The sequence below is a fragment of the Amphiprion ocellaris genome, chromosome 20 (assembly GCF_022539595.1).
Source record: "Amphiprion ocellaris isolate individual 3 ecotype Okinawa chromosome 20, ASM2253959v1, whole genome shotgun sequence".
Classification (NCBI taxonomy): Eukaryota; Metazoa; Chordata; class Actinopteri; family Pomacentridae; genus Amphiprion; species Amphiprion ocellaris.
Genome location: NC_072785.1, coordinates 23,532,588 through 23,548,203, shown reverse-complemented (window position 1 = coordinate 23,548,203; position 15,616 = coordinate 23,532,588). Strand labels below are relative to the sequence as shown.

The 15,616-nt window shown below is 39.3% G+C and overlaps 1 protein-coding gene across 10 annotated transcripts in view; it reads left to right on the top strand.

Moving 5' to 3' along the window:
• The window catches only part of nrxn3a (neurexin 3a), a 190,072-nt gene that overhangs the window by 23,933 nt on the left and 150,523 nt on the right, over positions 1–15,616 (top strand). For 6 of the 10 annotated variants that reach the window (XR_008599903.1, XR_008599902.1, XM_055005560.1 and 3 more), the window contains exons 3-5: positions 2,435–2,455; positions 4,289–4,315; positions 6,472–6,540. The exons of 2 other annotated variants lie outside the window; for them this stretch is intronic. Coding sequence is in view for 6 of the 8 variants with exons in the window: in XM_055005560.1 (XP_054861535.1) it covers positions 2,435–2,455; positions 4,289–4,315; positions 6,472–6,540 (117 nt within the window). In the remaining 2 variants the exon portion in view is untranslated. The remainder of the gene's footprint in view (positions 1–2,434; positions 2,456–4,288; positions 4,316–6,471; positions 6,541–15,616) is intronic. 2 more of the 10 variants (XM_023261006.3, XM_055005561.1) reach the window with 1 other exon arrangement.

Genomic DNA, 15,616 nt, shown 5'->3' with positions numbered 1-15,616 from the left:
TAGATAATTTGAACATTTATTGAAGTAAAACTATGTGAGAAGGTTAGAAGGACAATTCTGTTCTTGATGGATCTGCTAACAACTCAAAGACATCGAAAATGTGAGACTGACACTCTGTTTTTTAAGTTTTAAAAGCCATGTTTGAGGTCTGTACCTGATTCTCACTCATTTCCATCTTAACATAGTGCTCAAAGAGAAAATTTAAATAATTAAATCTCTCCAAATGGTGAACAATTCCTTTAAATTTGTCGTAATAAATCAGGTACGCAATAAATCTCTATGTGGTAATTGAGACTAAACAGCAGTAAAACAACCAGAATCAACAGCTGTTACCTGAAACTGTTAAATCAGTAATATTATGGAGTTTTTGTACTGCAATATAGAATGACACACATTTATGTATTCTATATTTTTTATATTAAATCATGTGAAACATCAATAAGTGAAATGGAAGAAACGTTTCAGGCTTTTACTCTTTTTATGATGCAACAATCTGACAGGATGACACTTCAAAGTTGCAAAAACAATCAGTGTGAGGAATCTACACGAAATCCTGCATGTCACTCTCTTTATCTCTCTCTCTCTCTGTGTGTGTGTGTGTGTGTGTGTGTGTGTGTGCGTGTGTGCGTGCGTGTGTGCGTGCGTGCGTATGTTTACACGTACATACACACTTAATCTGCTCTAATCTCCCTCTGTCAGGAGTGTTCCTCTGTGTGAGAGTGGAGTTCAGTGCCATGGAAATCTGTAACAAATCAACGGGTTCATAAAAGACCCAAAGGAATTGAAGCTTTAGCAAGATTATCCTGCACCCCTCACACACACACCCACACCCACACCCACACCCACACACACACACACACACACACACACACACACACGGTCTCCCAGATGACCACTGCAGCAGCTCCTTCCATGTTGGAGAGCAGCTGACAGACTTCAGTTTAAACTGAATTAATATCTAATGCATATCAGATTGACTTCCATCTGCTTGTGTTCACATTAAGTCCCTAACATGCCCAATTAGTCCACGCTAAGAACATTTAATGCATCTCAAGTCAATTACCTTTTACTTCATTTCCAGCTACTTCATTTCTGTAAGTGGTTTAACTAACTGAGGCACATATTCTTCAATAATCAAACAACAGGATGGTTCAGATGAGGAACACTCTGTTTGCTGACTAAGGTGTCGAGGCGTTAAAATAAATAAATAAATGTAAATGGGTAAACTCTGTACAACATCACATAAATGCCAAATGATGACAAATTGTGTCACATTTTCATTATTTCTAAGCTCACGAAAAAGGAGTTTCATCTCATGAACAATCAAAAACCAATTCTTTGGAAAAGCAGCATTAACAATACAGTAGAGACTAATAATAAAACCAGTTGTTAAACCAGTGATCACTAAACAACACTGAGTACATCTGTGATTTCTAAATAGCTGAACTTCTTGAACATGGTTCTAGAATGAACTACGACTATGAACTATATAATAAAATCTTCACATTATATTCAGACATTGTTAGTGCTGGGTGGCAATTTTAATTTATATGTTCATCAGTGGGAGTCTGTAGTTGTTTCATGTGTTGTTTTGTTAATCATTGTATTAAAATATACAGAATATATACAAATATACAGGCCCATTGCCAGCTACCTTTGGGTTCTTGACTTCACACAATCCCCATGGCAGTCATCTACCTGTACAATATTACCTTAACATCGCTTTTATGTTGTCAATTGGATGATTTTGACAGAACAACCAGCACTGTATGTTTAGAAATGAAACTGTTTAAAGAAGATCTCTGCTGTTTGACCCCAGGTCACTTATCTAGTGCCACCCTCAGGTCAGCATTTCTACATGGCTGCCACTGTAGTCTATGAGAAAAGCTCAAAGAGAGTTTTGCTGTTGATATTCATCTTCTACAGAAGGATCTTGGTTGTGGACTGTAGAGATGCTGTGGTTTTACTGCAGCTGAACAACAGAATCATCAGTATGGTGTCGGACTGACAGCTGACGACATGCATCCTCTGCAACCTTTATTTAATCAAGTTCTTATTTCATTCAAGTTTTTTTTCTTGTCTATTTTGTGTGTCTTCATGATTTAGCAGCAGCAGTGAGAAAACGTGTCCATTTACAGATTACAGACGGACTATCAGTGTGTGAAGAGATGCTGTTTGCTGCTGTTTAATGTTTCTCCTTGAATTTCATGTAATGGGAGTAAATGATGGTTTCAAACCAAACGTTGCTGCTTTAACTCCTCATTGCCATAAACCTTCTACATTGTACAGGACATGCAAATGGCCGTGCACTCTGCCGGCCCTCTGCATGGACCATGAAGTGTAAAGACGTTTGCATGACAGTCAACATGCAAGTAATAAGAGTGTTTCTAATGCTGCTTTGTTTGCCTGTTTTCTCTTTCTCCTTTCACTCCAGAGGTCAACAACAATACGCCAGGTGAGTTTAAAGAAAAAACAAACAGAAAATAATTCATATATGACAAGCTGAGCAATTATTTGAATACCTGCCGATATCCAGACAGGTTAGTGTGAGTGTAGAATGAGCTCAGTGATGGCTATGTGAGGCTACTGGTGACATCCTGGTCTGATAGAATGCAGACTCAACAATATACACTAGTGTTCAAAAGTTTGGGGTCGCCCACACAATTTCATGTTCTCCATCAAAACTCCCACTTTTATTCATGTGCTAACATAACTGCACAAGGGTTTTCTAATCATCAATTATCTTCAATGTAAAAAACTGCTTTTCTTTCTAAAATAAGGACATTTCTAAGTGACCCCAAACTTTTAAACGTTAGTGTAAATTAAAAAACATCCATAAAGTTAAGTCCACAGATGTACCAAGTACGCTGAACGAAGGTCAGCTGTCAGATATGACTCCTTAGTTGTACGTCATTCCAGTGTAGCCTTGACACAGAAACAAAGGCAGCATCTTGTGCACTGTAATAGATCACTTAGCCTGAACGTTCTTGGAATGATCTGTAACTGAATGCTGGGGAGGAAACAAATCATCTTTACGTTTCATGAAATTTTATCCATTTTTAAATTTCACATTTTTTTTTTATTTTTTTTTTTTACTGTAAATGATTTGGGTAGAGGTGACCAACCCAAAGATAATTATTAAAGTGGCTAGAATAAATATGTTCAAAATAACTATATATTAAATGACACAATGAAAACAATGTGACAATGAGAAAGCAGCTACCTATAATGATGAGCCTGTAAAAAAATTAAAATTTCTGAATCTGCGGCCGTCCTGACAGTTATTAACTGTGTCAAAAGCCTATTTTTAGTCACATTTTAAGAGAAAAATGAAATAGAAATGGCAAAATTCAAAACCCGTTCACCACTCTCACAAAGGTGGTGGACGTGTTTTTATTTCTGAATAGAGTCATTGTGTTTAATAGGATATGGAAATGCTCTTTTGGAAAAAGCTCACGACTGAAGACACTACACAGCGTAGTTTATTCCATCCAAAGCAGTTCATAGCAACAAGCCTAAAAGTTAATAAAAATAACACACCAAAAAAAATAAATAAATAAATTGTAGCGTTTGAAAAGTTTGCTCCAAAAATATTTGACAATTATACATATATATACAAAAAAAAAAAAACCCAACAACAACTATTGAGAGTTTGAGCTCATTGTTCAGATGTGCAACTTTACCGTTTTGGTTTTTTAATGTGCTTTTAGTGGCAGTTTTTGGCCACAGCAGGCCAATAAAACAGCTTGAACCACCTCCTACCTCCTGTATGCCCAGCACCAGCAGCAGACAGAAGCAGCTATAGACCAGCAGAGCACAACATTTAGCTGCAGGAGTAGGTGGAGACCAAAAACAGAGCTAAAAGAGAGTAAATGTTGGACCTACATCCATCAGGTCAGAGACAGAAAGAGAAATGAATCTCCCTTCTCTCAGGACCATGTGTAAATACTTGATATGTCGATGTTGTTTTATTTCTGCTGCGTTGAATAACCAAAGAGAAACCGACATGTATGACAGCTGTAAGTCCGTGTAGCAGGTCAGTGAGAGCTCATGTACTGAACCTACAGTAGAGACCGGGTTACATGTGTGTGTTTTTCTACAAGGAAGCCTCCTACTCAGGCACAGAAGGCTTTATATCATGTGTGTTCTGATGGCATGCTTTTCCTCCTGGGTAAAGCATGTAGCATCACAATACTACAGAGTATTGAAACTAAGTGTTATACTTTGCTCCAGTGTTTCTCTTTCACTGTTTCCTTTCCCTCTTTTTTCCCTCTCTTATCGTCTCAAGGCCTTGCACATATGATGGCAGAACAAGGTACGCCCTCTTTACCTTCTTCAGGTGTTGATTTTGTTGTGATTCCAGTGTGGAGCTGCATGTTTTGGTGTTTGTGTGGTGGTTCTATGTATACTGTGATAAACAGAGTGATTATATTCCTCATCTGTGCAGCCCAAAGAAAGCCAGAACACAGTGATTACGCATTCAGTCTGTAGTCTATAAAGAGTGTTACTGAAATATGTTGGACTGTACAAATATGTATTTCTCGTTAAAATTTGTCAAGCTTGCAGTAACTACAAAGTGAGTTTACAGCCAAGTCAGATTACAGTAACTGCCTTGTGGCTTCGTCGCTGGCCTCCAGCTACGGCAAGAGAGAGACTTTTGACTCAATGTCTTCCTGAAATTTAACAGCAAGGTCTCTCAAAAGTGACAAAAAACTGAATTCTGCATTGTGTTTGACGGCATTATGTTTGTTTGTGATGTATCACTAATTATTCCTGATCAATAATGTGTACCTTTGCCTTTTATTCATAAGAGCTTCACTAAAGCAACTTAACCTAAATACTCCAGATCAGAACTGAAGAAGCCTGATGGATAAAATGTCTTTAAGAAGACTTAAAGAAATGTCCAGCTGCTTTTTACTGGAGCTTCTAGGATTATAATGACCCAGATGACTAAGAATTCATTTATCCATTTATTGTATTGTTTTACTGCTGCTCCATTCTTCCAACCAGTCCTAAATTAAAAACCAGCAGAATTCATTACCCTGGTAACAGAGAACATGGAGAAGCTTTAAAGCTGTTGTGGAATCACATTTTAGTTCATAATTTGCAGTTTTCCTAAAAATATTCCTGAACTTAACCGAGCCTCTAATAAATAGCTATCATTGTGAAAGTCTCAGCCAAAATGTGAAAACAGAGTAAATACCGAGAGAAAACTATGGTTTGTCAAAGAATAATGGTCCCACATGGAGTCCAAACTCTGATCTCCTGTTGCACACCTAATCTACCATCCTCCCTACTGCATCTACACATGGCTTCTTCTTACTATGTCTGATTATTTGGGGAGAAAATATTTCTGTTTTCAGTTTCGACACCCTCTTAAAATATTGACCAAAGTAAGTTTTTCAGAAAACACAAAACACTGAACCACACCACATTGAATCTTGACCTGCTGTTATCCTACAGGGTTAGAATCACATGGTATTTTCAACTGAGGATGTAGCGATTTTACCAGAGGTGGTCATCATCATGAGGACATGATTTAAGCAAAATAAAAAATAAAAACTTTTGTCAAAAAGTGACTTTGGCCATTATTTTAAGAAGGTGACGATCTGTAACTGTAGTTTTGGGAGATAGTATTGAACATGAAGCTCTTTTTCCTTTAAAAAACAAAACACAAAATAACAGTAAGAAAGCCGGAACAATTAGTTTTTTTTTGTCTTTTTTCCTTTATGTGGAGACACAGTATTGACCTGCTGTAATTTCCAAAGCTTACTCAAATGCAGAATTCTTTTTTTTTGTATCATTTTATACTCTACCGTTCAAAAGTTTGGGGTCACACAGGCAATTCCATGTTTTCCATGAATACTCCCACTTTTATCCATGTGCTAACATAACTGCACAAGGGTTTTCTAATCATCAGTGAGCTTTTCAACACCATTAGCTAACACAATGTAGCATTAGAACACAGGAGTGATGGTTACTGGAAATGTTCCTCTGTACCCCTATGGAGATATTCCATTAACAATCAGCTGTTTCCAGCTAGAATAGTCATTTACCACATTAACAATGTCTGCACTGGATTTATCATTCATTTAATGCTATCTTCAATGAAAAAAAACTGCTTTTCTTTCAAAAATAAGGACATTTCTAAGTGACTCCAAACTTCTGAACAGTAGTGTACATTTTAACTAATCTCTTCCTCACACCGTTAAACTTGACCAAGTTCAAACCCATTTTATACACCTGTAGTTACTGCTAGCTGTTCTCTTAAACACTGATGTGTTTGTATATTTCAAGTGTTTTGAGATGTACAAATGCATCAAAGTTGCTGCTTGACAGTGATTATTCCTCATGATGTCTTATGTTTAGTGTCTGCTAGAATGTGAACTTACGTTTCCTCTCCTTCCTCCTCCCTGTCTGGACTCTCTCCTCGGCTGTGGATTCTCTCTCCGCCTCCCCCTACTCTTCTAGCTAAAAGCAAAGGTACAGCTTTTTCGCAGTCTTTCTATTTCCGCCTGTATGAAAAGCGACGCTTGCTCTGTGAGTGTTTGAGAGCAGTGCAGTGTGATGTGTTTGATGTTTTAATGTGTTTACTGTGTTCAGTGTCTCTTCTGTAATGGTTTCTCACTGAGGGTGCTCGGATTAAGCGAGGAATTAAGCCAACCTTAATTGAAGGAGAAGGAAAAAAGAGAGTGTTTCCTTACTGTGTTTCTGTGTTTTGTAGTTTGTTGGAAGGCCTGCAGTGTATACTTGAACGCTGTGAGACAGTTGTCTGATGCAAAATGAACAAGCGTCACTGTGGATCAGTTTTCAGAAGAAGCCTCTCCACCCTCTCTCTCAGTAAACCAGACTGTACCTACTCATTACTCAGTTCATCAGCTGAGTTCAAATGACAGAATTTATAATTCATTCTCCTCTGGCTGATGTAAGCAGTGACAGGACAGGGTTTCCTTAAGCAAGAGAACTGACAGTCAGACACTATAATCCACCGACTAAAGTAGTGCTCACATACTAACCTGTTTGTTGTGGCGTGATGGAAATGCAGGTTCAGTTGTGTTGGTCACAGTCCTGCTGCTGAGTCCAAATAACTGAGATGTTCTCACTATCCGATGGATTAGTTACCTTTAGTACAGTATCCTGATTACAGTCTCAAAAACTTAGATTTCGGGCTTCCGGGGTTTCATAAGGACACAAGTGCAGTCCTCCTCCATGGCTGCTCATTCCCCCATATGTCAGAAATGCAGCATTTGTTTATTAGTTATTGATGATCAGAAATGACAGCAACATAGAATATGTCCATTTAATATAGATGCACCCACAAGCAAAATGACCTTGTGCTGAGAACAGGCATGTGTTATGCATGTGTATGTTATGTACAGATACCAAATCACGTGACCTAAATATGTGGCGGGAATTGATGGGACTCAGAAACACCCCCACAATTTAGTCAGTTGTTCCTTGGATCATTTCTGAAGGATAAGTCCTGATAAGTCCTCAGGAGTGGATTTGTAGTAGGATCACAATCATGTGATCGTCAGCAGGCAGCTGATGTAGTGTTCACTTGTTGTCATGGTTACAGTGACGCCAATGATGCAGAAATCTTTAACAAATCCATAGATCCAGACTATAAGCCACATCACTGGCAAAATCTAATCAGGTGGTCCTTGTGTTATTGCTGACCTTCCCTGAAAATTACATCCAAATTTGTTAGTCCGTTTTTGAATGATGTTGCTGACAGACAGACAGACAGACAGACAGACAGACAGACAGACAGACAGACAGACAGACAGACAGACAGACAGACAGACAGACAGACAGACAGACAGACAGACAGACAGACAGACAGACAGACAGACAGACAGACAGACAGACAGACAGACAGACAGATGCCTATCGTCACATAACTCTGCTGTGTTCCTTGGTGCAGCAATAACTTAAAAAGATTTTTAGATTTTACATTTAAACCTTATGTCAGGTGAATGAAAAAGATGCACAGGTTTGATATAAACTCCAAAATGTAATTTATTTTACATAATTTTTATTTAAAGACACCTAATCAGCCCAGAATAATGCTGTTCCAGTGTACACTTGTATGGATGGTCTGCCTTGAAATGCTTGTTAGATTTACTGTGAGCAGCAGTGCCATACTGTGGCTGACGGACACGTTTCCCTGTAGTGTGAAGATGCCGTTTGAAACCAAAGCTTCAGTACAGGATGTCTTTGGGTGTTTGTCTTCTGATGCTGTGATTGGTCGGAACCCGCTGTGTACACCTGTAATGGCTTCCCCCATTCACAGAACAGGCTCGTGTAAGCTCCTGGAGATTCCTCATCCCTCACCACCTGTCTCTTTGCCTTGTTGCTCTGTCTAATCCCTGAGCGAGATGGTAGACATTATTAGGCGTCACACACTCTCAGGCTCCCTGTTGCCTCCTGTTAGTCAGACAAGAGGCCCCATTCCGGCTCTGTTTGCATGGAGCAGCAGATAGAGTGAAGGGATAATAAGAAACTGTGTCTCTGCCATTGGGGAGTCAGAATTTACTGTCATGGACTGAAAGCAAATCCTTCTTTCCTCATTTTTGAGCTATCGTTTTCTCAGACTTTTTTTTTTTCTTTTTAATATTCTCCTGGTCGACCTCTCCCCTCGACTTGGCTTATCTCCCCTGGTGCTTTCCGTCCTCAGCTATTTCCACTGTCTTCTTCATTTTCACTCCTCATTCTCTCCCTAATTACTCTTTCCCTGTTTTTTTGTCTTTCCTTCACCTTTCACACTTCTTTCTGAAATCACTATCAGTTTCCAATCTTGTCACTTTTTATTAGCTTCATTCTCTGTTCATTCTCACTCTCTTAATATCATTTTATCCACTAACAATTGGTTGAAATATGCTGAAGGTTCTTCATGAAGCAGCAGTCGAGCCGTCACAAAGGGAATGGGCAAAAAAACACAATATTAATAACTGTAGCTTAACTTTTGTTGCAGTGTAATGCCATCCAGCGCTACAGTTCACTGGCCAATCACAGTACACATTCATAGAGGAGGACTTTGTAATGTGACCAGCTTGTTTCTGTTGTTTCAGCTCTACAGTAATTAAGACACCAGATAAGATGAGTGATGCTGTGATAACTTTCCACAGTTTTAATTTCCAAATCTAAAATGCTGTGCAGTCTTTTGGCACGAAATAAACCTTCATATGTCTACGCCCTGGTTTTAGATTATATCTTCTAACAAACACCTCCATCAGCCTCAAAGTCAGTCTGAGTTTATTTGTCTGAATGTTCTGTACCGCCACAGTGAATGAAATGCTGGATAAACACACCATTCACTGTGATAACCATTCTGTTAGTGGACCTGCCACACTGATTCATTTTAATAAACTAACAGCCATATTGTACAGTACCTCTTTGCACAAACACATTTTGTTCACCTTGTGATCTGCCCCAAACCATAAATTAATAATATCATAAAAGAATAGAAATTAAAAATAATGGTGTGCCACTGTAGTATAATTGGATAAAGGTCTGCATATTTTGGATGTTGTATCATTAACCTTTAGAACGTCACAGAAATGAAGTTTTTACTTCAAATTCACTTACTTTACTGCTTTATTGCTACTTACCTAAACTCACTTCCTTCAGCTGAAGAACATGGTCGGTGTTTCTATTATCCATGAGCCCTGAGCTGTTTTCATTTTCAGCTTCTCTTTTTGTAATTGTGATATTTTGAGTTGTTTTTTTTTTTTTTTTTTTGTTGAGTAAAATCATTTTAGAAACTTGTTAAAGTAAAACAGAAAAATCATCTATTGATTCGTTTTATAGGAAATTAAAACATGTTTTAGTGGCAATAATGAGTCTGAGGTTATCACTTTACAGTAGGAAATTATAATGAATTTAGTATGATATGATGTTACACCATATCGTACAATAAAACCTTATATTAGTTACACACTACTATATTATGATTGAACTGATTATTAAGGGCGTTACTCACCTTCCTCTCCCACAACCTCACCCCTTTTAAAAAGGCTGATTTGCCTCTTCCCTTGATCTTTATTTGAAAACTCTAAGCAGGTCTGTGTTTGTGATTTATGCAGGTATACATTTTGCATGTGCTGATTTTTCTTGAGCTCTGTACTAGTGTGTGTGTGATTGGGTGTGGGGACACAGGAACATATGAGCCGGACCCTCACCGAGCTGCCAGCACTGACAGATGCTCAGACACAGAGAGAGAAGGCTCTTATTCAAACTGGAGAGCTGCAGTCAGTATTTACTATATTTGATCCTCAAAAAGGGTACTCTGTCCACTGAAATTCTCTTAATATCAAGAGGAAATGGAGTATTGTTACTATTGTAGTCTGGTTTTAGTAAAACTTCAGATTAACTCATTAACAACAAAATAGGCTTTTGAAATATAATTAAAAGTAAAATAAACATTTAGGCTATTATTATTTATTCTTGTGTTTTAAACTCACAATATGACACAAAGCTCTACAACTGCATTCAGCATTCTGGTGTTGGCTGATTTATTTTATTCTTTATGTGTGTGTGGCTGATTCAGAGACACTAATTCATCTAATAGTAGCTAAAATACCCCGTAAAATAAAGCAGACACTCCCAGGAACCTGTTTATGTCTGGATAAGTCCTGAACAGGGTTTGGTAGGGTGGGTGTGTCGGGGTGGGGGTGCTTGGACAGTTGGATTCTCTGCGCTTCACTGAGTGCTGGTAAGTGAGCCAGACACTGAGGCTGGGGATAGCCCAGCATCTGATAACAGAGGGGGGTAGGAGGATAGGACCATCTAAGGGGAATCAAGGTGAACCCTGGAGTGTTTTTACTGCTTCTGATGAGGTGCATACACAGCAGAGCAGAGTAGTAAAGTGGCGTTACTTCATGTGTCTTTGTAATGTTTTGGCTTACAGCTGGTTCAAATCATACCTCTGTGGTAGGGTTTAAAGTCATTTTCAAGTTAGGTCCCTGGATGGTGAGTAAAGCTGACACTCCAGGATCAACAAAGAAAAGCATCAGAGAGCACAGTACTCCCCCAAGGCTGCTCAGTCGTATCATTTCAGATGGATGAAATCTTTAAAACATTCGTGGTCCTCAGCGGTGAATTTGTAGTAGGATTGCAATCATGTGATCGTCAGCAGGCAGCTGATGTAGTGTTCACTTGTTGTCATGGTTACAGTCACGCCGTGCCGCTATCTGGCAATGATACAGAAATCTTTAACAAATCTGTGGATCCAGACTATAAGCTGCATCACTGCCAAAATCTAATCACTTGGTCCTTGTGTCATTTCTGACCTTCCCTGAAAATTTTATCCAAATCTATTAGTCTATGTTTTAGTAATGCTGCTGACAGACAGACAGACAGACAGACAAACCAACACCGATATCTCTGCTGCATAATAACAGAGTAATAATAGACCCACTGATAACCTTTTTGTCCATTAACTGTCTTTGTATGTCATCGGCTTCACCTGCAAACCAGACCTTCTGACCCTCGTCAGACCAATAAATTGCCATAATCACTGCATGTCATTCCCAACATATTGGCGAGTAGGAAACCCCTCTACCTGCTACCTGGCTCAGGAGGTGCATTATCATCCATTCATATCACTGATCAGTAGAAAGTTTTCTTGCAGTTGTGTGAATAAGTGGATGTAACATCTCCAGTGGGGCCATCAGAGTGGAAATGTACAAAATGGAGGTTTGTAATGTATGGTAAATGTAGAAAAGCGGAATCCTTTTCAAACGTGACCAAGTAGTTTTAGACTTAATTAAACATGTGAACACAAAGTGAAAAAAATGTCAAAACAAAACTTAGGTGAAAAATTAAAACTACTGCTATGGTCCAAGGTGGGACATGAACTTCAGTTGTCTTTGTGAAGGTCTGTTGGCTCCAGCAGCTGCTCCAGTTGTGGACTTCTGTTGCAAGACCAAAACCGTGGCTCCAACTTCATGAAATGACATGACAGTGAGGCATCATTAAATGGGAGTTTACCGTGCATACTGTTTGCTAGAAGGTGGAGGAGGTTCCTACTGACCCTATGAATGGAGAGAATTTATTAAATGGTCTGGTAACATTGAAAATGGGTGGTTTTCTTTGGTTACAGTCTGAATTCTTGTTAATGTTATAAACATCATCCTGCAAACCTCATATTGTACATCTTGTTGAAAAACTTTAAGTTCAGAAGATTCCAGTGCCAGATCTTGTAGAATCTCTGAAAACAAACACCATATAATTAACCATACATCGGATTCTAGAGACATGCCGTCTGCTCAAGCAGCTATTACTACCCTTAGGTTCATTGATGACTATAAAACCCTTGTGCAGTTATGTTAGCACATGGATGAAAGTGGGAGTTTTCATGGAGAACGTGGAATTGTCTGGATGACCCCAAACTTTTGATCAGTGGTGTACATTCAGAAAACAAATGCATTGACAAAGAAACCCAAATAACTTAAAAGCAAGAAGAACCCAGTAAGCATGCTAAATAACACAGCAGCATTTCTGTGTGCTGACTGTGGATGTTACAGTTTTGGTGAGGAAATGCAACCTGATCAGGAGTAGGAGCACGGTTCACACCAGTATGTTGATTGCTAAGGAGAGTGCACACACCCCTGCAGAGGAAAGCGCCGGTCAGAGCACAAAGAATGGTGGCGCTGTGGTGAGGTAGTCTGTGAGAGTGACCCTCTGTGGTAAACTGTCACCTGCACATGCAGCAAACACAGAGTCTCCACAAACAAGGTTCATGCCATTAATAATGATCCAAAGTTTAAGTCAGCTTTAACATGAGATTCCATGTGCACTCAACCCCAGTCCACTCTGGTCCCACAAACCAACTTCATCCTCTCTGCCTGGACTATTTGTCGTGTGACTGACTGTTGAGTGCATGTTGAGCACAATGATGAATATAAAGCAGGGTATTTGTTATGGAGCGATATAATGTATGTTTTTAAACATCAAAGGATGCGGTACACACACTAATAGTGAGTACAGTGAGTCACATACAGTACAAACAGCATCTAAATATAACAAAAGGCATCTAGGACCTACAACACACTAACACCTCGTCATGTGATCCAGACTAAAGCCAGTCTTGGCAGGCTGCTCACACCCGAGCTGTTCATGCAGTGCCATACTGTGCTGTGTACCTTGCTGGCAGAAATCTTATGCCAACAAACAGCAGTGGCAACAAAAACAACGGACCCAGACAAAACAGAGCGAGAGCTTAGCTAGAATTTTAAGGTTTAGCGCCAATACAATTTAACTGATATTGTTTCTGATGCTCCACGCTGCCAGCAAAAGATATTTTGGGAGGATTTACTTGAGTTAAATTCATGTGATTTAATTGATTGAAAGTAAAACAAACATTATGACGATGCCAAAAGTATAACATTGTCTTGGACAATCAACCCAGAGGCTCTAAGGATCATTTGTTCAATATGTACTTTACTATTCAAAAGTTTGGGGTCATCCAGACAATTCCATGTTTTCCATGAAAACTCCCACTTTTATCCATGTGCTAGCATAACTGCACAAGGGTTTTCTAATCATCAATGAGCCTTTCCACACCATTAGCTAACACAATGTAGCATTAGAACACAGGAGTGATGGTTGCTGGAAATGTTCCTCTGTACCCCTATGTAGATATTCCATTAAAAATCAGCTGTTTCCAGCTAGAATAGTCATTTACCACATTAACAATGTCTGCACTGGATTTATCATTCATTTAATGTTATCTTCATTGAGGACAAACTGCTTTTCTTTCAAAAATAAGTACATTTCTGAGTGATTCCAGACTTTTGATCGGTAGTATGTTCCAAATTTCAGTTTTCAAAAACAGAAGAGATTCTGGATATAATTCCAATTTTATCGTCATCTAATTGTCTTAGCTGTTGATTCCTTAATGATTTTTCACTCCACCACCTTAAGAAACATGTATGCATTGATCATTGAAACAAGTGGAGAGATGTACTCCTTAAATAAGTCCGTCTGCTCTCTGAATAAACTCCATGTTGGGTCTGGACTGCACACCTGCTGACAGCACTGAGAGTCGCTCTTTCTTCTAATAATTATTGTGAACTGTTTGATTTTGAGCTACCCTAGAAAAAAGTGGATGTTTGTGAGAGAAACTTGTCGAAATCTCAAATTACAGGGTCTAAACCTGAAGGTTTTGGTGGCCAAAGAACGTCTACATTTGTACAGTTCATAAATTTGAGCATGTGATTGCTGCTGTGATCCGGTCGTTTAAAGCAATCCAGCATGAATGGCTGCTGCTGACATTGTAAGGCAGCCTAGAGTACACTCACTCTCACACACATATTTCTATGCTGTGGATTTTGAACATAGTTAAAATAACACTCTAGGGCCCAAGCTTGTTTTTTTATATTTTGGTGGATTTTCAAAACATGAGATGGAACATTTGACAGAGTTGATAAGAGATCATTGTGAGTCCAGCCTGAGCCACCTAGCAATATGTTAGCCAATAAACCTCAAGGATTGTTGTTTTCCACCGTGTATAGATTCCTCTAGGGACTGTTGCTGTCAGAGGAAAAGGCCACTCGATGCAGGATATTCTCTTGACTGTTCTGATAAATGCTCACACATCATCTGCATCTCTTCAGTGCTCTGGACCCAGAGTCAAAAAGGCCGTAGTGGATTTTTGTACCTATTCTAAGCACTGACTGAATAATTCTAGTCCAAGTCACAATCCTGAGCTCTGATTAAATATGTGTGGAGGTGAGGAGAGCCTGATAGATGGTCTTCACCACCATGGCGCTAAAGAGCAGTAATTTAAGAGGTAATATTCATCAAAAGCAGTATTTGAAGAGCATTGTTCCGGCTCAGGTGATTGTGTGCCGTCTTGTTTCTGGGGTGGATTTTTTTGGGTCTTTGTACGGGGAGATGTCCTGTGTAGGTCCAGCAGAGGCTGGTTTGAGAGCCTCTCTAGAGCCCCAGCGGTCTGGAGCTCTTTAAAGTTCCGCCCAGCTGACCCTAGAGGTTGGGTCGTAACAGCATGTACTTCCTTTCATTGCTTACATGCTGCATGTACCAGTAGTCATGATATCTGTCGATGGATGTTTTAAGTTGGGGACACACATCACAGGTTTTCAGCTGATGATAAACAGGACATGCATGCAATGACCAATGGCCAGTTGGTGTTCAGCAAATTAAACAGTATATGTGTGTAATATCTAAACATTCTATTCTATTCAATAGTACTTTCTTCAGTTTTTGGTAGTTTTAATATGTTCCTGTTTCTTCCCTAAGTGTGATATTTATCAGATATGACCCCGTGTTAAAAGCTATCCAGGTTGTAGGGTGACCATTCATACCAGTGTGTAGCGGTGTGTGTGTGTGTGTGTGTGTGTGTAGCGGTGTGTGTGTCTGTAGCAATGTGTGTGTGTGATGTCTCTGGGCATGTACGAGCAAAAGATCAATGTTCCCTGTGGAGCGGCGATGAACTCACTCACCGGGTAATGAATTGTGGAGACATTATGCAAGTAGTATGCTAATCAGCTAATCAGGTTTGATTGCACTATAGAGGTGTGTTCTCCTGCTAACCTTGAGGAGAGACTGGTAATCAGGAGATGATGAGCGCTGGGAAGTGTCTGCCTCT